The sequence below is a fragment of the Etheostoma cragini genome, chromosome 12, assembly GCF_013103735.1.
Source record: "Etheostoma cragini isolate CJK2018 chromosome 12, CSU_Ecrag_1.0, whole genome shotgun sequence".
Lineage (NCBI taxonomy): Eukaryota > Metazoa > Chordata > Actinopteri > Perciformes > Percidae > Etheostoma > Etheostoma cragini.
In genome coordinates, this window is record NC_048418.1 from 22,112,951 (window position 1) to 22,135,129 (window position 22,179).

The 22,179-nt window shown below is 41.3% G+C and overlaps 1 protein-coding gene across 7 annotated transcripts in view; it reads left to right on the forward strand.

Annotated features, from left to right (window-relative positions):
- The first annotated feature begins 488 nt into the window (after positions 1–488).
- Positions 489–22,179, forward strand: part of LOC117954140 (zinc finger CCCH domain-containing protein 13-like) — a 33,901-nt gene continuing 12,210 nt past the window's right edge. For 4 of the 7 annotated variants that reach the window (XM_034887695.1, XM_034887694.1, XM_034887693.1 and 1 more), the window contains exons 1-3: positions 10,654–10,924; positions 17,182–18,366; positions 20,769–20,983. In XM_034887695.1, the coding sequence (XP_034743586.1) occupies positions 10,793–10,924; positions 17,182–18,366; positions 20,769–20,983 (1,532 nt within the window). In that variant the 5' untranslated portion in view covers positions 10,654–10,792. Of the gene's footprint in view, positions 714–10,653; positions 10,929–13,820; positions 13,999–17,181; positions 18,367–20,768; positions 20,984–22,179 lie in introns of those variants that run through there. The other 3 variants (XM_034887699.1, XM_034887697.1, XM_034887698.1) reach the window with 3 other exon arrangements.

The following is a 22,179-nucleotide window of genomic DNA, read 5'->3' on the forward strand; positions in this document are numbered from 1 at the left end:
TGACCACTAGTATCCCCATACTTATGATGTCCAGTGTTGTCTTGTTAGCTGGAGCTGTTTCGAAAAAGAAATACTGCATTGGTGTGACATCCCATTACACATTGCATTACATAACATTCCTAACCTAGGATCATGTTACAAGTAAATCCGTATGACATCACAAACCACAGCTTTTTGATTCCTTACATGGAACACAAGGACTGATACGCTGCAACGTCATCCCACACAAAATTACAATGATGCAGTAACAATCACACTGTGTGGGAGGTTATCAAGTTGAGTTTCTACGTCAAAAAACACTAATCCTTTGAAAGGTTTGATAGGAAGGTCACAGATGACAGATGTGCTTTACTGTGTCGACTGTGTGTGTGTGTGCAAGAGAGAATATTGTGTATGTCTGTATCCGTTCTTTATTAAGTGTGTCAGTGTGAGAGTGTGAGGTTGAACATGTGTGTGTCGCAAATGTCGCTAAGCTGCTGGTTTCTGATTGGTTGCTGCCCACACACACTCAATATGCACCCCGCTGGAACTGAGATGTGTGCGTGTAACACACAAAGAGCGAGAGAGAGAGAGAGAGAGAGAGAGAGTGGGGGATATAAAGGGGAAAGACAGGAATAATCTAAGGGACCAGAGAAGAACTGTGGCATAGGAATGGAAACAGAAAATCATTTTGGTTTACATACCAGCGCAACCAGTTAACTTTGTAACAGCAGGTAAGACAACTCTCCTTATGTTTTTCAGTGTTTGGCTTGGCTTGAAAAATCTTCATAGGCTGATGAAACACATTCACAAGACTATGAATTAACAACTGCTGCAGGATATTGTTATTGTTTTCTGTGTGCCTAAAACAATTGAAAAGAGATTCATTCTTTTGTGAAGCTTAGCGTTAGTATTTTGATACCTGTATGGATTCAACCTGTCGGGATAAAAATAAAACCACAGTATGATGTGTGGCATAGTGACGTACAGCTCAAGTTTGTCTTTAAAAACTCATAGTTAACATAATACAATGCATTCTTTTGTCCGTACACTTTCCATCTAACTAACTCACTCTTGTATGAATGTCACAAATCAAGCACATCCCTTTCTCAAAAAGTAATTATTTATAACTATAATGTAATAATCTTTATTAATAGAGCACTTTTCAAACTCTACGTTACCAAGTGCTTCACAAAAACAATCCTAAAAACACCAGGTCTATAAAACAACGATTTGGTGTATTAAAACTTGTACAGTGTCGGTTAGAAAATATATATTTTTTAAAAGAATATAAGACAGTTCAAGGAGTTTAAGCTCAAGTGTAATCCGGAAAGGCTCTCTGATTAAAATTATGTTTTAAGAAGGGACTTAAATAAGACCGCAGACTCACTTGACATGATTAAAAATGGTCCCAAAGCTGACCCCTGGGGCACTCCATACCTAACAGAGTAAACTAAAGAGACATAAGAACCTCCTATTTGAAAGCTAAAATGAAAAACCTGTACCAGTGCCTCCGCCTGTCTAACAGGATGCACAAGGTCGTGGAGTACAAGGACTAAGCACATGCCATCAGCAGCAGCCATGAAGTGGTTGTTAGGACCTTCAGGCCGTGACACACCAACCATGGTTGGCAGAAAACCAGAGTTGGTCAAAAAAAGTGCCATCTCAGTGCTGTGATACTTTCAAAAAACAGTTTGAAACGCTTCACACATGTTGTTGTTTTCCAGTGTCTGTCTCACATTAAGAGGGCTGGAAGACACTGCCATATGTGTACTGTCGGAGTTAGTGAGATTGGGGATAATAGAAGCTCCACTTTGTCAATAAAATAAGATTAAAAAAACGTTCACACTCAGCATCACTTTTAACTGGGAAACAAGGAGGTGCTGGATTTACCAGCTGATGGACAGTCTTAAATATAAATCAAAGGTTATGTTTGTAGGCAGAAATAAGTTCTGAAAGATTTTGTGTGCCTGCACCCTTACTCATACTGTTGTAATGTAATAATTGCTCCTTCATATTATTATCATGTACTTGGTGAGTGGATTATTTCCATCTGCGCTCTGTTTTCTTACAGTCTCTTTTACAGCTGCGAAAATTGTCATTTATTTTCTTTGTTAGGATTTAGACCTAACTTTGAGTGCAATATTATTTGATGAAGACAAGCAGATTGAATTAAAATGACCAGCTCATGATGCGGGCTTTGACTATCAAACAGCGCATGACATGAAACAAAAACAAAATCTTACCTATCTTGGTAAAGTTTACAGTCGAAAAAATCATTTGCGATGTAAGATTGAATAACATTGAAGAGTGTGTTTGTGCTGGAAGTTAAGGTTAACACTTTTACTTACATTTTCTTAAATCTTTTTTGTGATCAATTTTTTTTATATTCAGAAAACATAATATAGGAGTTTTAACATTCCCGAACAGTTACAAACAACACACTGGGACAAAGGAACGCTTTGCAGGGCCACAAACACTCAGATAAGGAAAAACGGGAGGGAGACAAAACAACACTTGCAGAAACAGACACACAAACAGAAACACACAAAGACAGATACAAGATACCAATCACACATGCACACAAAAGAAAAGGCTACAGGATTGCCTTAAAGGACTCAGCAATGCTGGTCAGAGTCTCCAAAGTCTTTCCCGGAGCTCCACCCACACGAGCCATAGAGAGTTCCATGTACGGGACATCCAAAGAAGACAGGAACCATAAACGAACAGATAAGTCATGAGGTGGCTTCCAATGAGTTGCTATCATCCTCTTAGTAGCTGTAAGTCCAGCAAACACAGTACGTTTTTAAGCTTTAGAAAGCTGAAAGGCTGAAAGGTCATTCATAATCAAAACATTGACAGTAACAGGCACAGTAACATTAATCAAGGCAGACATTTTAGATAGACATTTAATTGGGCAGGAAGTGCATAAAGGGCTGTTAATTATTTTCATGTGATGCATTTTCACGGTGGTGAGTCCTATGTATGAAATTGTAGTGAAGCTGCTGATGGTTGGGATTGCATGAAACATCTGTACATCCTGCCAGTCAAGATTGACACTCAGACCAGGGCAATTGCGAGCCAAGAGCTTGACTCATGCTGAATCCATAGTTTTTTTTTTCTTTTCAGGTTATTCACATCAGATCTGATAGAGCAAAGGCTTGCAGTTAGAGATGCTAGCTGATTATGGGTAGCAGTTAGCCTATTGTCTTTGTCGATCCCCATCTTTTTAATCTGAGATTGAATTTGTGAAAAATGTGGTTCGAGGTATTTTTCTGTTTCTCCAGCAATGCCTCTGCGTCTGGCGTCCCTATTGGCACGTTTTGCTTCAAGTATCTCTAACAAGCACAAAGTGGTAAAATATCCAAGTTGGAACCATGTAAAACAAATATATGACAAATTTGGGCCAGGAGCTACACCTTAAGCCACTATCTCTGTCCAGTCGATCATATGACTCCTCTGTTTACTAAATTAATATTTTTATGAGGGATGCACATGTTTCGGTTGACAAACCCAGGCGTTATGACTACAGGAATATCAGAACTAGGTGAAACAGCACTGGGAAGAGTCGGCTTCACACACACGTGGGTGGAGCTATTGAGTTATAAGGAGCCTGTCTGTGGTAGTGAAGAAGAGTTATATTCAGAGACCAATGGTGTGTCCATAGGGGCTTCTGATGTCAAGTAAATTGCCGCCTTGGCTCCTCCGCTTGCCCCCCCTCCAAATCATGGAGTGTAGAGAGGAACCAAGGAAACGTGTTATAGAGGGATAAGAAGCCCTTTCCTCTGAAGATGACATGAACATGTCAACTTTTTGGGTAGATTTAGCAACTTCTTAAACTTCACAACTTCCGCGAAAGCTGCTTTTGTGTATCTCTGGCTGTAGCTTCTTGATGATCCCTTCTTGATGCTTGCTCCTCGGGGCAGAAATAAGTGCTTGGAGACAACTTTCACCGAGGAGGAACAGAACAAAATCCGGTTTAGCCGACGACAGAGAAGTTGAGGAGCTATCAATTGAGGGCGATGAGATGCAGCCCAGGTGTGCTACAAGTCTGATTTGTCATCCGGATTGGCGGTGGAGATAGTATAAAGAATGTTCCCAGCCAGTACAAGGGTACCGACCAAGGTTGATGCCATCTGTGTTAAAAAATGATGTACGCTCCCCGAAAAGATTGAAATTTAGAACTGCATTGTGTGAAGAGCACTCTGACTGTAGCCAAGTGTGGAGAGTAAGCAGCCTGCTAAAACACCCAGCACCACAATGGAGACAGTGGATCAGTCCACAGATTACTGACTATTGACTATTGAGTGACGTTACTGTTTGTTTTGAACCCAGTCATTAAATAAGTCAATTTAACATTGTAGGAAATTGAGTTGGACAAAGAGAAGAATTGGTGCACGAATGTGCAGTAAATCATTAGGTATCTTCTACACTGAAGATCAATGAGAGGAGATAATGTTGATTACAAAATGTTTAGTAATATAAATAAAACACAATACAGAGCATAGAAAGGTCATTGAATTGTTTGCCTTTGTCGTTTGATTTGTACACAACAAAATGGCGGTTGAAGTTGTTGTCATGGTGAACTACGTCACAGCTCGCTGAAAGGAGAGCCGCCCGACGTAGCACGGGAGACGTTCTCGGAGATGTGGGGAGTCAAGAGGAGGGACAGTTAGAGTCAGTAGCAGTGGGTCAGTGGACCGCTAACGTTATACCAAGCGGCAAAGGGTCAGTGAACCGCTAACGTTAAACCCAGTGGCAACGGGTCAGCAGACCGCTGACGTTTGAGTGCTGTTCAGCTCATTCTCTGTAACCGATGCAGCATGAAAGCATGGCGAACAAGGACTTGTTTCTTGGCTAATATTAGCCTTCTAACCCCGCCTTACCCTTAACATGTTGTTACAGAAAACAAGCCGAATAAAGCGTTCGCTTGTGGTGATGGCAGTGTGCTTTGCGTGGATAAAGCGTTAGTTTATTTGACTCATTTAGCGGCCAGCTCTCTGCCTCGTAACACTAGTACTCCCCAGTTTGTTTGTCCGTTCCTGCAAAACCTCATCTCATACAGTGCCATGGCATTTGTCCACATATAAATGGCTGCCGCTCTAACCATTCTGCTTTGTTGATTTGAATGGAAATGGCCTTCCTATCCATTTTATTTCGATGGTAATATAGCTCAGACTGAGTACTTTTGCCATATTCATGCATGACATCCTTGTGTAATGTATATTCAACTACCGATTTTCACAAGAAATTATACAAAGATTCATAACAAACATAAAAACAACAGCATTTGATGTCATGATATCTACAGTACATCAGAAAAGGGCTATGTAACTGATTATATCCCTTCACCCAGGGGGTACATTCAGTTGCCCCATGGTTCGATTGAGTGATCTTTGAGTGTGACACTCTGTGTGTGTGTGTGTGTGTGTGTGTGTGTGTGTGTGTGTGTGTGTGTGTGTGTGTGTGTGTGTGTGTGTGTGTGACCTTGTGTTTTATTTTACTAGTCAAAAAGCATGTAATGATTTTTTCTGTCCTCAGTTCCACCGCATGCAACACAATTACAATAAAGCCATTTTGATATGTGACATTTCTGCCTTTGGGACTCATTGATTAAAAGGGATATCTGAACCGTAGTTCCTAGGTAACAAAAAAAGAACATTTTATGTAACATATGACATAATATGTCGATGCAATACACAATATTGATATAATATACAAATATACAATACATACATAGAAGAGGACAAAATATAATGCAATTAGGTCAAGTTAAAAGTGATTGCAGTTCTGGTTTTCCTTAAGCAATTGTTTGAGATGAGTCTCAAAAATGGAACATGTCGAGCACTAGGGTAGGCTATCTAATATTTACTTCCCTTTACTGACAGCACAGATTGTCCAAATGTGGTGCGCCCATGTGGCACCGCAAAGTGGTGGCCCTGGTGCCAATGCCACCACCACCTCTCTATTTAAAGTAGACATATTATGCTTTTTCATAGTTTCTGTCACATCTACAATGTTATAATGACAAAGGTTCATGTTAAATGTTGCCACAACCTAAAAAAAATGAGGTAAACATATTTTAGACAAACCCCAATGAGCTAAAACGTTCAGATTTCCAACTGTTCTGAATGCTCTGGTTCCAACAGGTTTTTCTACTCTTGGTTGAGTGTTACGCAACACTTAGCCAGTCTGCTATGATTGGTAATCTGCTCCAGGTAGAAAGGACTGCAGTGTTGTAGCATGTAGCTACGTACACGCTAAAGGCAGTGAAATGTCATCTTGGCTGATCAGTACTCGGTACACAAGTTCAGGTATCAGAATAGCTATTGGGAAGCAAAAAATGGTATCGGATCATCTCTAGTTCAAACTGTGGGGGTTTGTTTGGGTATGGGGTTGTATAATACACTGTATTGAACTGCAAATAACTCCTGTGTGTGGTTTTATTAGGCCTTTCCCAATTCCCAAATCGAGGCAAGAAGCGTTTAGGAGTTATTTGGGAGGAGTTGAGGCAAGAAGCGTTTAACAAACATGATACATCTTTGTCTAGAAGTCATTTAAAAGCAACCTCAATTCAATTCGATGTATGGGGGCACCTTAAGATTTTAGAACTGCAAATAACATTGTAGAACTACAACTTAACATTCTAGCTATGTTGTAACAGTAATTAACATTCTAGAACAGCATTTTAAAATTCTAGAAGTTCACCCTAACATCGTAGAACTACAACTCATTATTATAGAATGTTAAATTTATACTCTTGAACTACATCTTAACATTTTAGATCTTCGGCACCTGGATAGTTGGAAGAGCAGGTGCCCATATATAGAGGTTTACTCCATGACGCAACGGCCGCGGGTTTAAATCTGCCCTGCAGCCCTTTGCTACATGTCATTTACCCTTTTTCTATCCTTTCATGTCTTCAGCTGTACTGTATAAATAAAGGCCTAAATTGCCAAAAAAAAATATCTTATGTATATATACATGATGTGCGGCACAGCTGCATCAGCTGTTCTTTGATTTGACTCAAACTAAATTATCAGATGAGCAACAGTGTTCATGACAACATCTATATTTACTTTGAATTAAATTCACAACGTGGCATAATGTGATAACAGTGCATTGATGTCATACATGTGTCACACACACTTACATTTATATACATTTACAATTTAATATACGCCCACACAGCCTTTATAGACTATATTACTGTACAACACTAGAAATGTCTGTATAAGACGTTCCAAGTGAATGCAAAGGCTTATACTCTCCCTTGAGTGCAAATACACAGCCCAGTGATCCTCAAAAACGTTACAATAACTTAAAAATAGTTAACCGGAGTATCGGTGTATAAAATGAACCATAGAAATTATACGCCACTGAATATTATTTACAGAAGTGATCAAAGGACACAATGAAAAGATACAATGACACTTAGTGTCTTGTGTCACCTTTCACTAAAGAAATAAAAAAAATCATTCAGTGAAACGTTAAACGTCCTATGACATGGTGCTATTTAGATGCTTTTTACATAGACCTTAGTGGTCCCCTAATACTGTATCTCAAGTCTCTTTTATATAGACCTTAGTGGTCCCCTAATACTGTATCTCAAGTCTCTTTATATAGACCTTAGTGGTCCCCTAATACTGTATCTCAAGTCTCTTTTATATAGACCTTAGTGGTCCCCTAATACTGTATCTCAAGTCTCTTTTATATAGACCTTAGTGGTCCCCTAATACTGTATCTCAAGTCTCTTTTATATAGACCTTAGTGGTCCCCTAACACCAAATCTGCAGTCTCTCAAAATTTAGCCTTGGTGCAGAATTACAGCCACTAGAGCAAGTCCCACAATGAGCTTTCCTTAGTATGTGCCATTTCTAAGTCTGTGGCTTTAGAGGAGGAGAGGGGGGAGTGGATGCTGGGGGTGTGGCATTGACCAAATGCCACTTAACTTGTTTGAAAGCCAGGATGTCTCTCTCTCTCTCATGGGTGGGCAAAGCCAAGAAAGGGGATTAACCTTATGACCTCATAAGGGGCCAGCTTCCAGCTCGGTCCATTAGAGCTTTCATTTTCTATTACATTTTTTAAGTTCAATTTTATTTATAGTATCAATTCATAACAAGAGTTATCTCGAGACACTTTACAGATAGAGTAGGTCTAGACCACTCTATAATTTACAAAGACCCAACAGTTCTAGTAGTTCCCTCCAGAGCAAGCAACAATGCGACCAATGCATGAGCCAAGCAAACACTTCCTTTTAGGCAGAAACCTCGGACAGACCCAGGCTCTTGGTAGGCGGTGTAGGTGACCGGTTGGGGTTAAAATGAAGAGTGGCAATAGCAGTCACAAAAATTAGTAGTTTGTAGTAGTTCTTTGTAGTAGTTCATGGCCTAGCAGGGCACTGTACGGCATTACAAGGCACAACAGGACGTAGCAGGGCACCGCAGAGCATAATTTTCTCATAGGTAGAGCAGGATACCCAGTGCTTGGTTTAAACCTATCACCATTTCTAGCCACTGGGGGATTATAGGCAGGCTGGGGGAACAAATATTCATGTTACAAAACCTCATAAAGTGAAATTTGCATGCCATAAAATCTTTAAGGCAGGAATGAACACTATAAACTGCAGCAATACTGTCGTTTGAAAAACTAAAGTCTAATCATTTGTAATCTATAAAATAGTTCTAGAGCTGTCCAAAACACTACAAGGTTATAATTATCATTGAGGCTTAGAAGCAGATTGATGCCAGTCATTACATCAACAGTCTGGTTTAAAGGCAGTTCAATGATCATTATCCTGTCTGAAGGTCATTTCCGGGGTAAGCTTTCTGTAGTGAACCACTCATCTCTCTGTCTCCTGTCTGTCTGTCTGTCTGTGTGTGTGTGTGTGTGTGTGTGTGTGTGTGTGTGTGTCTAGTCTTGTTTGACTATATTTGTGGGGTCCAAAAGCTTCAGTATACTTGCGGGGTTCTGACAGCTTTGTGGGGACAAAATTCTGGACCCCACAACTTTAAAGTGCTTTTTGAGGGTTAAGACTTGGTTTCAGGATAAGGGTTTGATTTGGATTTTGGTTAGGGTGATGTTAAAGGTTAGGCATTTAGTTAAGGTCAGGGTAAGGGGCTAGGGAATGCATTGTGTCAATAACAGGTCACAACAAAGATAGTGCCACGCACTGTGTGTGTGTCTGTCTGTCTTGTCTGCCTTTCTTTGTGTGTGTCTGTCTGCCTGTATCTCGCTCTCTAATCCGATGTCTTTATCCAGTGTGGCTGGGACTCTCAGTCTTTTGTCTCAATCTATCAAACACACACACACGCATACCCACACACACCAATGACATAATCTGTCAGTGTTTAAGGTTAGGAATCAAACTCATTTCATTTCATCCATCATTTCTGTTGTGGCAGCAACAAGGGTAATAATGTAATTTGATACATTTCTGTAAATAGCAATGGGTGGAAAATGGTATTACTGAGGAACAAGGCAGGCAGTGTGTTATTTTAGGTTACTTTTGGCATTGGCAATTAGGAGCTACGAGCTTTAAAGTATCTTACTGCCCTGCTGCAGTTCAACTGCTGGTTAAAAAAAATAGTTTTCTTTGGTAAGTTCTGAGCATGATGGAGAAGCTCCAATGTTAGCAGAGCCCGGATCCAGCAGGACTCTATCCAGAAAACAAGCAGTTTAAATGTAAAAGTTTGCGTGTCAAGTGGCCAGGTTGGCTCAGTGGTAGAGCAGGTGCACATGCAGAGGTCCAGGATTTGAATCTGACCTGTGACAATTTACTGCATGTCTTCCCCTTTTCTCACCTAACTGTCCTATCTAAAAATTACAGGCAGAAAAGCCCAGGAAATAATCGGAAAAAAAGGTTTGCTTGTCATCTTGCGGACAGACCTGATAAAGTTTGACTTTTTACAAATCAGCATCATGGTGTTATTATTTCGGCATACTTTTTATCCACAATTGCAATTAAAAAACGGCTCAATCTGTAGGCTACTTCAAATCTGTACGTCATGTTGTTTACTTCCTGGAGAGGTAAAAATGATCCTGCGATTAAACTTGCGCTAATGACGCCAGTAGAGTCAAACGCAACACAAATACGTTTTTCAGCCATGGTGGGAACAAGCCATTAGTGTTATTTACCTTTTGAAAAAAAGTAATGAGTTTCAACTTGTTACAGTGCACTGGTTGTTGAGTGTTTGTTACACAAAGCAGTGAATTTGCTTGGTGTGACCATGTGCCAGGCTGCCATATTGACTTGCTGTCTGGATAACTGCACACCCTGGGCTATAAAGACCATAAAACACATCAGTGAAAGCACCCATACTGCGATAGATATTGGTCTGCATGGTATTGGGTTTCTCTTCTTTTTTTAATATCTGTAATATTTGTCAATTGGCATCTAAGTTTAAGTCCCATGGTTATACAGCCTCCCCTTTAAATGTGGTTGTTATAACACAGGATGAAATATTGTCGAGCACTAGGCTACATATTTGTCTAAAATACTGTTTTGCAATCAGTCAAACTGTGAATTTAGTGAAGGTCTAGCCTAGCCTGTTGTTAAGATGGCGATCTTTCACAGTGATGGAGCCTGGAAGATGGGACCGGCCGGATGCAGCACGCGAGAGAGAGAGAAAAAAAGAGAGAGAGAGAGAGAGAGAGAGAGAGAGAGAGACACACAATAGTCTGCCAATACAGATGTACTATCTCTTCTGCTCTAATTCACCGTGAACATAACAGCCCAGGTCGATACTACTTCCTCTCTCTTCTCACTCTACCTCTCTCCACCACACACGCGCGCGCCGCAGCCTGCAGCTGTATGCGTCCGTCCTCGCGCCAGCGGGTGGCCGCCTGGCTGCTCGCGCTGTCGTTGGGGAGAGGCGGAGAGGAATGCGCGCGCCGCGGCCGCCTGGAGATGATCTCGTTTTGGTTGCTCTGCTGGAAGCTGTTGGTAGGTAAATTAACAAATCAACGACACACGCCAACAACGTCTTTATGATGAACAATAAATGCTTCCCCGGGGTTATATCCCTCTCAGTGCTCTGGAGATTTGGGAAGTTTTTTTTGGCGCTCACTATGTAGCATATGCGCGAGCTGTAGGCTACTGTTTATCCGAGGCTTTGGCTTAGCTCGAGCTACCACCAGAGCCTGCTTTCCTTGGCTTCTGTATGTGCGCTTATCTGTCACGATTTTGTTATCCTGCCCGATTTTAGGATGACGTGTTATGTAACACACTTGACTCAGCACTATTCTGACAGAATATAATAATGTAGCAGAACAGAAGATTATCATTACAATTTAAAAACACTGGATTATAATGAATAAAGTAGAACAGAACATAATGGTACACTGTTCTGTTTAAATAGAACACCACCTGTGATTAAGTTAGAGAATTGTGGATTACTGATTATGAGACAACATACCTTCACTCATCCCTCATCTTTGACATACAGCATTTTGGCCCCACAAAGCTGTCGGGACCCCACAAAGTATACTGAACGCCCCGGTTTTTAGACCCCACGGATATGGTTAAACAGGACCACACACACACACACACACACACACACACACACACACACACACACACACACACACACACACACACACACTCTTCAGCTGTTAATGTGGGACAAACAGATGTTTGAGGCTGGAAGTTACAATTTCACTTACATTTTCTGTGTAGAAACTGGCCTTCATATATTTTTCGGAAGTTCAAAGAAAAGTTCAAAGAGGATAGATACGTTTGCCAATGATCCGAAAGCTCACGGTTCAAATCCAGGCAGGCAGTGATTGGAAGCGTGGATTAGAGATGAGAGCAGTGTAACTAATAACTCTTCAATCCTTCCCCATATGTTGTAACTCTGAAGAACTGAAGATGTCGCTATATTTAGAATAAATTGATTGAAAACAGCAGAAGCATCTATGCACTCATTAAATCTTCTTTATAAATCCTCTGGTGAAATTGGGACTGTTTTCTGCTCACAATGTATGGTCACCAATCCCGTTTGAAGCAGTAGGGCATAATCCATAATCCTTTTATTAGTGGTGGATCTGCAGCCACACCTGTTTTTCCCGCCAAAGACCGTACACTGGCGAGGGAAAATGCTGTGTACTGATAGCCATAAGGAGTTAGCTTTAGCCTAACGTTTATGGAAAGCCTTTTTATTCAATGTTAAATAAATACATAGATAAATAAATATGCCTTTCATGCATTCTTAAATATTTTTACTTCATAATGTCACATTTATTTATTTGTCGGGTATTATTTATAATGCCACATTTAATTTATTTCCCTCTCTTATTTTCAAGTATATATTATATTCAAATGAAGGAGCGTGGCTTTTTCCCAGCCCCAAACCAAAGTAACAAGCCTTCTCCCCCCCTCGCTGCGTCTCTCCCTACCGCTGAGAGACAAGTTCGCCGTGAAGAGAGTGGATCTTATAGCCAGCGTAACCCCCAGCTTTGGAGCCCGGTTCGCAGCGCTATTACAGCAGCTAACTAGCAGCTACCTGAAGAAAACAGCAGACCCAACGTCAAGGTCTGATCCCAGTTGACTGACTGTAGCTGCAATTAAGCTTGCTGAGAGTCGGTGGGGGGTTGGGGATCAGACCTCCAGTGCTGGGTCTAGCTGCTGCCACAGCTCTTTATAACCCGTGACCCCGGTGCTTGCTTTGTTCCGTCTGCTTCCCAGCAAGTCACATATATATATATATATATATATATATATATATATATATATATATATATATATATATATACACAGTATATGTGTGTATAAAAATATACATTCATCAGAATTATTATAATGACAAATAAATGATTCTGATAAACGAATATTCAAAAAATAAAATAAAAATGGACGGTGAACCGTGTTATGAGCACTGGCGTCATTAGCCGTCCTCTCTTCGAACGTCTTTATCAGTCTCAACCCGGCTTGTGAGCAATTCCTGTCAGTGGAGCCAGGCTGGTAGCTCCTGTCAGTGTTGTAGTACTAAATGTTAGTCCTGTCGCAGTCTCAGACAAACAGGAAGCAGGACTTTAGATCACTAAACTGCACAGGCATTCTCCAATGTATTTACATATTTACATCAGCGTTAGCGGAAATGTTCCTGGCCATAAGCACACACCACTCATTTTGAGTTTGAAGACACAGTTACAGATCAAATAGAACATTTTACCCAGTCATTGCAAAGAAGCATTCAATTTAGCTTTGTGTGTTTATTGAAATCAGTTGATAACTTTTCAAAAATAAAAACTCCATAATCTTACATACACACTACTTTGCTTTTATGCTTAATTATAATTAGGCTGAAAAAATTAGTTTGTAATGCAATCGTAAGATACCAAGATTCACACGCCTAATTATTGTCAACAGAACAGCAGATGGTCTTAATTGGAAGGGAGACCTGCTGACGTAGGGCTGCTCGATTATGGAAAAAAATCTTAATCATGATTATTATGGTCAGTATTAAAAACATGATGACTCATTGACTTTTGGAAAGATGTTGCATTGTCCTCTCAAGAAACACACCGAAACTACGTGTCATGTTAAATATCTCCAGATCAATACAGTGTAGAGACTTATTTTTGTTTTATTTATACGCAGCAGTACGCACCGTTTCAATGAGGTCCTGTAAGAATTCAAGGCCATCCAGAAGCTTTTTAATCAATCATGGATTTACGGTGTCTTTGCAATAGAGTTAGGCGGAATTACCGTGACTGATTAAAAATGATGACGTAAGGCTCCAACGGCGTCCCCAAACTTTTGGCTTTTGCCTACACCGTTCATAAAGTGAATACCAAACACTACTTACTTCAATACTGAAACAACTCTCCCTTCTCATTAGGTTGGAACCCCAAACGCTACCAAACTGCAGAAGTCGTGTTCTTCTTCGAGAACAGGTCACTCGGTGCGCAACTTGCCATCGTCATGCGTTTAGCTTTGTAGCTAACAGCTGGACCGTTGCAACATGTCCTTCCGTGTCTTCATAGCCCTTGCAGAAGCTTAGTCATCCGGCCTGGAAGGTCAGTGACTTTTTGCCGACTTTGCACTACTAATTCCCGAGCAATAAATCTACGACTTACTGGCTATTTGGTACCTCTCACATTTTTACTCGTACCTGTACCCAAAATTTGGTTCCGTTACCTTTTTTGGGGTATTTTCCCTCTGCAATTACACATAATTATTTCAGTTGGAAAATTTCCAAACCTATTCATCGTATTTACTTAGAACATTATGTTATTTATTTTCGAACATTTTACACTCTAAAGAAATTAAACAAAACAAAACCCCTGCTTCTCTCCTTAGTCAGTCCCCAGGTTACAGAAACCACTGTTGTGCCTGCTTTTCTCAGAGGAAGTGTAACAATAACAGTACAGTGGCTGCTTTCGGCTTGCCATTTATATCATTTCAATCAGGAGCGACATGTTTTCAGATATGCAAAAAGGTTTATAGTACAGCAACAACAAAAAAAAGCCTCTGAAGCTATACTTAGCGTTACCATAGCAACACCTCTTGTCTGTCACCAGCACATGCTTGGAACATCAGACCATAGTGATCTGCTAACCCACTCACACATTACCACCATGGTAACAAGATGAAGGCTTAAATTTTGCCCATCAAACCTTTACGGGGCACATACACTGCTCTGCTCTACTGTGTGTGTGTTTGCTTGAGTGTGTTTATAGGTGTAATAGACATGATGGGTCATGTTAAATCTTTATACTACTTTCATGTCCAATGTGAAGCAGTTACAGCTAGAGCCTGATCGATATATCGGTGGCCCGATATATCGATATTAGTCATTACACGATCTATCATATTGGCAATAATAATTGTCAATTGATACATCAGAATCAATTATAATGAAAAATAACTGATGCTGAGGAATGAATGTTATGAGTGTTGGCGTTGTACAGTTTGTCCACCAGAGGGTGCTACAACGTCCCTGTTGGCAACACTGATTCTTTTTTTTATTGTGTTTTTGTAGAAAGGAATTTCATTTAAAAGATATATTTATATTAAACATATATCGGCTGATATATCGTAATATCGGATTTTTAAATAACCAAATATTTAAGTTAGTATTGGCCTTAAAAATTCTTTACCGGTTGGCCTCTACAAAACATTTCACGCAACAACGTGACGTTTTTAACCGGTAATGAAACTGTCTCAATTTAATACTGATGCTGTCAGACGGCGGCGCGGACGGATCGCAGTCGGAGTTCAGGTGAAGCTCTGTGCCCGTCAGCAGCTGCTTCTTGTTGCCCAGCCAGTCTCCCAGTGTAACCTCTGATTGGGTCAGTTGGCCCATGTCGGGACCAGGCCGGTCTTTGCCAATTGGCCAAGCGATAAAAACCCATCCTATGCGCTGTAAGGACAATTTATCTGTATATTCAAAAAAAATTGGCAGATGGCCAATCTGCCCCTGTTTGGTATCTACTGCCCAGTTTGCCAGATGCCATGGAAGCAGCAAACAAACGAACGGGATCAAGGGAGATAGATTCCTCGCCGAAAAATCTTTGGCATGTTTCTAAACAGTTGCATGACCAGAGACGTAATAAAACCTGGGTAAATATTAGAGATGTATTCGAAAGATAGCGACAGCTTAAAGCCCAAAAGTACGCAAAGTTTAGTTAGCTGAAAAGTTAAGCATTAAGCTTTAGGCTAAGTTATCACGGCTACTAAAATGTGTGTACTCAGGTTGAATTGTTTAGAGGACTCGAATTAGTTACTTGCTAAGTATTATATATATATTTTTTTCACACAAAAATTGAAGTCATCCTGACAGGTACTGGCTAATGCCACCATGCTAACACACAATAACAGCTAACGTTACCGGAGGTCCTGGCAAGCGGGCAACGGCTGTTTACAACAAGTAGCCGGAGCTGAATTTCAAGCCAAGAAAGTGAACATTGGCTTTTATGATTGACAAATTAGCCGGCATCTTATGTTAGCTATTCCGTCGCACTGAGGAGTAAAGTCTGGCTGTGTGAGACTATAAATGGCAAAATTTTCGGATGCTGCGTTCTCAACCTGGCAACCTACGTGAACTTTGAGTCTATGGAATTATTTTTGTGCTTTTAATTCCGAGGAAAACTTCTCAAGGAAAAAAAATCAAACATCACTAACTTGAGCTAAAAAAATTGTCATCTCAAAGGTATAACTTAAAACTTGCAAACAAATGTCCTTTTGTTTACAGTTCCCTCTACTTCTTTCTTCAATGATCAGTCTTTTGCTCCCTTCATCATGTTAGCAGTTGAAATCCCAGCTTTCTCATTTGCGCGTCTTTGTTAGCATTTCTGGCAAAAACCTCCCCCGTGGGTGGTTCTTACAGGGGTCCGTCCTCATTGGCTAATGGGTTTTTGAGTATGTTTGAGTGACAGCTCAGTGCCTGCCGGCCCTGATGTTTCAGTGCAGTTAACATTAGAGACTTTGGAGGACAAACAAACCACAATAAACAGCTGTTTCCTACAAGATTAATGAAGTGTAAGTTTTGAGCATATATATTATCTGTGATCTACGTTGCTTTGACTATGCTATTGCTATTTCACTTTGACAGTGAATAACTTTACATCTGAAGCGTTTAAAGACTCTTTTTGTACGTTGTTAATTTCTAAACAAACACTACAATGTTTAAAAGGCTCCATTACCTTGTACCTCACGTTATGGCTCCGTAGCAGATGTTTTTGTAAAAATAAGCTAACGATTGCGTCATAACAACGCAATTTAACAAAGTTTGGAACCGCAAATGAAAACGTGATAAAAAGAGCAAAAGACTGTTCATTGAAGAAAGAAGCAGAGGGACAAAAATAATAAATAATCCCTTTAAGGTCTGGGGGAGGAGGGGCCAGGGGAAATTACCCTCTCCAGTATTCGGAATTTGGACTGCAGTAACTATTTTAAGCTATTTTAGCTGTCAGTAATACATACAGCACTTTTAAGACATTTCAGCAACACATGACATCACAAAGTGTATTTTACTTGCAGATTAAATTACACAGTTTTTATTTTTTCTTGAACACAGTGGCACTAACTTTTCATAAAAACTAATCCAGCCAAAATCCTAATATTTCCAGTAAGACCTGACATGTTGGGGCGCCTTGGTAGCTAACCTGATTAAGCGTGAGCCTTGTGTAACAATGCCTTAGCGGAGCGGCCAGCCTCCATATTGCATGAATAACCACTGAATGTTTTCGTGTCCACAGAGAGCAACAGCTGGGCTAGGGAGGACAGCTGAGTTAACAGACGGTAACCACGACAACAGTGGCTCCAGCAACAATAACCCTGTCAACGACTCTCCCACTGCTATACAGCCAACAGATCCAGTAACCATGGAGATCAGCTCATCGCCTCCTCTAACCCACATAGAGAGAGAAAATGTGGTCAGCTGGCGCAGCCAGGAAGTAGAAGATCTCCATTACCCAGAGGGCCATGGGGTGCAGCAGCCAATCCGGGGTGAGCAGGAGGAAGAAGGGGCAACAGAAAAGCAAAATGAGAAAAGAGATGAAGATGAGCTGGACTATCTTGTTTTTGTGATAGGAGAGAAGCAGGAAGAAGATATAGGAAGTGAAAATGACGGAGGACGAGACACAGAAAGAAGAGAGGAGGAGAGAGAAGATGGAGGAAGAGGAGACACAGAAAGAGGAGAGAAGGAGGGAGGAGATGGAGGAAAAAGAGACACCAAGAGAGGAGAGGACCAGGGAATAGATGGAGAAAGAGGAGACACAGAGAGAGAAGAGGAGGAGGGAGAAAATGGAGAAAGAGGAGACACAGAGAAAGGAGAGGACCGGGGAATAGATGGAAGAAGAGGAGACACAGAGAGAGAAGAGAAGCAGGGAGAAGATGGAGAAAGAGGAGACACAGAGAGAGAAGAGGAGGAGGGAGAATATGGAGGAAGAAGAGAAATAGAAGGAAAGGAAGAAGGGAGTAGAGAAACAGAGAGGGAAGATGGAAGAAGAGTAGATACAAAAGAAGAGAAAAAAAGGATAGAAGAGACAGTGGGAGAGATGGAAGAGAATGCTGTGTCAGCACTCCTGGTCGTCCAATCAGATCCCTCAGAGCAGGCCTGGTCTCAGCACCTCGGCGACACAGATGACCTCAGCGACTGTCTCCTAGCCGAACTGGCTGTTGTATACTCCGACAGTGATGCAGGGGAGGACCAATGGGCTGGCTCTCCGCCCTGTGATGTCAGCAACCAGGAAGAAGCAGGCTATGATGGGGCGAGAGAGGAAGAGGAGAGAGAGAAAGAAGGGGAGGTGTCAGAAGTAAAGACTGGGAGAGAGGAGCAGAGAGAGGAGGAAGTAGAGAAGGAGGAGGAGAAGTGGGGAGGCAGGGATGATCAGGATGAAGAGCAGAGCTCCATAGCCAGCTCCACAGACCCTAACAGGAAGGTAAGAACATCATTCCAAACTTAAGTTTCAAGTACATTTGTAAACCTTCTCCCCCCAGAGAAGATTGGATGGGTAGTGAAGGGGTTAAGGGCGTTTTCACACCTGTAGTTTGTTTCCTTTGGTCCGAATCAGTTAGTGAGCTTGTAAACCTTGGAGCGATTTGCCCTTGGTCGGTTTGATTTGGGTTGGTGTGGTACACCTGGAAAAGCCCAAGCGTACCAAAATGCGCCATTACAAATCAGGCAAGAACATCCACTCCTCTCTTTGGTCGGATTGGTTTGGGAAAGGGAGAAAGAAAGTAAATACAGGAAGAAGGTCCTGTGTTCTGGTCTAGTGGTCAAACCAGCTCATTTCATAAGTGAGAGATGTTACTATTACGTCTGCTCTGGGCAACAAGACTTTGCTCTGCTCTGCCGGCATCTGTCTGTCTTAGCGGCAGCTGGTTTGACCAAAAAGACAAGTGTGACGGACAGCAAGCTTGAGCACATTATTTCTGTGATAGAAACACTGCAAGCTGCTACAGTTTGCTGCTCTGCTGCATCCCAGAATGCTAAACACACCTGACTACAGGAGACATTAGCTCAGACTGGCGGAGTATGTATTGTTGGAGTACAGATCACAGTTCACCACAAACCACTCCAGAGTTTGAAAGCGTACCGAGACCACCTCTTCAACCAGGTCTTGGTATGCTTGTTTGGTCCGCTTTTGGTGCGCACTCGAGCGCAAATGGCGTGTTCTCACCTGCCCTCACGAACCGCACCAGCGGGACAAATGAACTCTGCGATTCAACCGAACTAAACGAGGCAGGTGTGAAAGCATCCTAAAGGTCAACTTTATACAACTTATCTTTCATTAAATTATTCTGCAGCGCACAATTGTGTTCCGTCCCAGTGCAGGAAGTAGTGTGACCATTATCTAGCAAGGTGGAAATAAGGGGTCAAGGGTTGGGTGATGAATGTCCATGTAGTACTGGAGTTAAGGCTGGGTATGGTTACAAAATGTTGATAACACGACTTTGATACCAGTTCCTGAACAATACTTTTTTCCAATACCAATTTTATAAAATCTAATTTAACAAAAGAGAAATTACAACATTACACATTACTACACACTTTTTTTAACTTTGTGAGCCCCGTCTCTTTGTAAGGTAGAAATTTCCCCACATGCCTTTACAACTTATAATATTAGACAGTCAATCACAGACATTATTAGATCTAGGAACAGTGCTGCTCATGAGTATAGGAGTATTGGACACTTTCCATAAAATCATCTCTCAATGCAAATTAAACCAGCTATTAGGCTAACTGAAATAAAACCATGCCAATCTCTAGGTATGGTGAAGGGTAATGGGGGGGGGGGGGGTATTTTTAATTCCAAAGGTCAAGGGAGCTTTATCAGGATGCATAGTATCCTGATCCATGAAATAACTGGCCTTTAATAATGAAAATCTGAATGAAAATCTGCCTGATCTGCTTTCTCTCACTGCAGTGAAGAAGCAAAATATCACCGCGGTATGACGGTTAACTGTACCCCCCTAATATAGAGATTGGGAAGACATGCACAAAAACATCACAGGTCAGATTCTAACCCTGGACCTCTCCGTCAAGGCATAAACCTCAAAGTACACGTGCACCTGCTCTACCACTGAGCCAACCCGGCCACAACACAAGTTAATTTGGACTTGTGTTAAGTGTTGTTGCCCCCTGTGGGCCATGGTAGATTATTCATGGAAAAGTTCTGTCTGAGTGTCGACAGTATAAATCTTCCAATGCTCGCCTTCTCCCTTGTTCTCAAAAGGTCTGTGGAGGACCTCTAGGGGCATGGACATTAAAGTAGAGCATTTTTTTATATAATATTAAATTGTACATTAAAACAGGAATAAATACATTGGTTTTCAAATTCACTGACTAATCAATTATTAAATAGAGTACCTTTAAAACGGTAAATACATAATTTAAAAATACATTAATGAATTACTAAATAAAAAAGTCTGACAAAGTTCCCAGTGTGTTGTGAATTGAATTGACTTAATTTTTTCCTCCAAGTCCTGGCCACAGTCACGTGACTGAAAACAATGAATATGATAGGCCAGAGGTTCGTCAGAGAGCTTGTTCCCATGCTAATTTGCATTGTTTTCCCAAACACTGGGTGTTTCTCAATCTATGTTCTTCCATAGACTTGTGTTCTTGTGTCGTGTTAAAAAACACTTTATAAACTCCTGTTTTAAAATTAAATAAAGAAATGCTCTATTTTCATTTCCATGTACATGGAGGTCCTCCTTAGATGAAATTATGCAACACAACTCTATTTAATAGTAATAACGTATGTATATTAAAATGGGTTTCTTTACTGTTTGAAAACAACTTTAGTTATCTGATCCTGAACTTCCTCTTTCCTTACAGGTTCCTGTAGATTTCTGTGTCCCACAAGAAAGCTACAGTGAAAATGTCTCCACTGAGCATGTGGACTTTCTGTTGGCCCGCCAGCAGTGGCGGAAGATGGAGGAGGAGGTCAAAGGTCAGCCAATCCCCAAACCAGGGCTCAGAGCTCAGGGGAGCTTCCAGGGCACACACACTTCACTGTATCCCCCCACTCGCAGCCCCCGACTCAAACGCAGGTAGGATATACTGGAGTTACCAGTAACAGTTATTATTATTTTCAGTGTTGTCGTTCAAGATTTACAATCAGTTAATGCTAATATGTTTCAAAAAGGAGCATACTGTTGACTGCCGCCATAATAAGACAAGCTAGGGTTTGAAAAACTGCTTACCCCGTTTAGGTTTTAAATCTCTGGGGTTGCTATGTAGTCTGGACGGGCATAAACGGAAAACCTTCGGAAATGGTGGGTTTTATTACTCATGACATGTCCTTTCCTGGTCTGCCACGCCCCTGTTATGTGAAAATACTTTTTGAAGACCAAATCTTGTATGTTATTTAGTCAGCATTTCCTGATCTAGGGGGTATGTTTTTTTTCTTAAGTTAAATCACAAGTGCTAAAAAGACCGCAGCTTCTCTGCAGTGGGCGAGACTTTTCCTCCGCCGTAAACACAGCCCATAACAGCGTAGCATTCGCTCGCACCATTCAAGGCTGGCTTTAAACTTGGTGGCGGGTAAGTTGAACTCACTGGTGGAGCCATCTCTGTACATTACATTCAGCTACACCAGATTTCTTGGCTGCCTGGCAGTTGTTTTACAACTATGCTGTGTTTATCACCATCATTTTAAAGTTAGCATCAAAACGTTTTCTCATCTGTTTGCTAACTTGGCCTGCTTTTGAACCGCTTTGTCTTTTTTGTTTTTTGTCTTCCACACACTGTTGTGAGTTTCGATGTACAGCGCTGGCCATGAGAGGAACATTCAGATTATGGCAAGGTGGAGGCTAGGGGTGTGGGCTTGACCAGCTGCCACTTTCCTTGTTTGAAAGCCGTGAAATCTCTCTCATGGGTGGGCAAAGTAGAGAAAAGGGAGGAAGCCTTGCCCCTTATGACCTCATTAGCAGCAAGATTCCAGATCGGCCCATCTGAGTTTTCATTTTCTCAAAGGCAGAGCAGGATACCCAGGGCTCGGTTTACATTTTTCATACCATGGGGCCTTTAAAGATTATTTTTGGGCATTTTGCCTTTAATGAATAAGACAGTTGAAGACAGGAATTTGAGAAGAGAGAGGGGGAAGGGATTCGGCAAAGGGCCACAGGTTAGATGCAAACCCTGAACCAGTGCAGAAAGGACTGAGCTTTGGAACATGGGGTGCACACTCTTCCTAGTGAGCTACCCAGGGCGCACCGATTTAACAGCATCTTAACTAGTAAAAGAG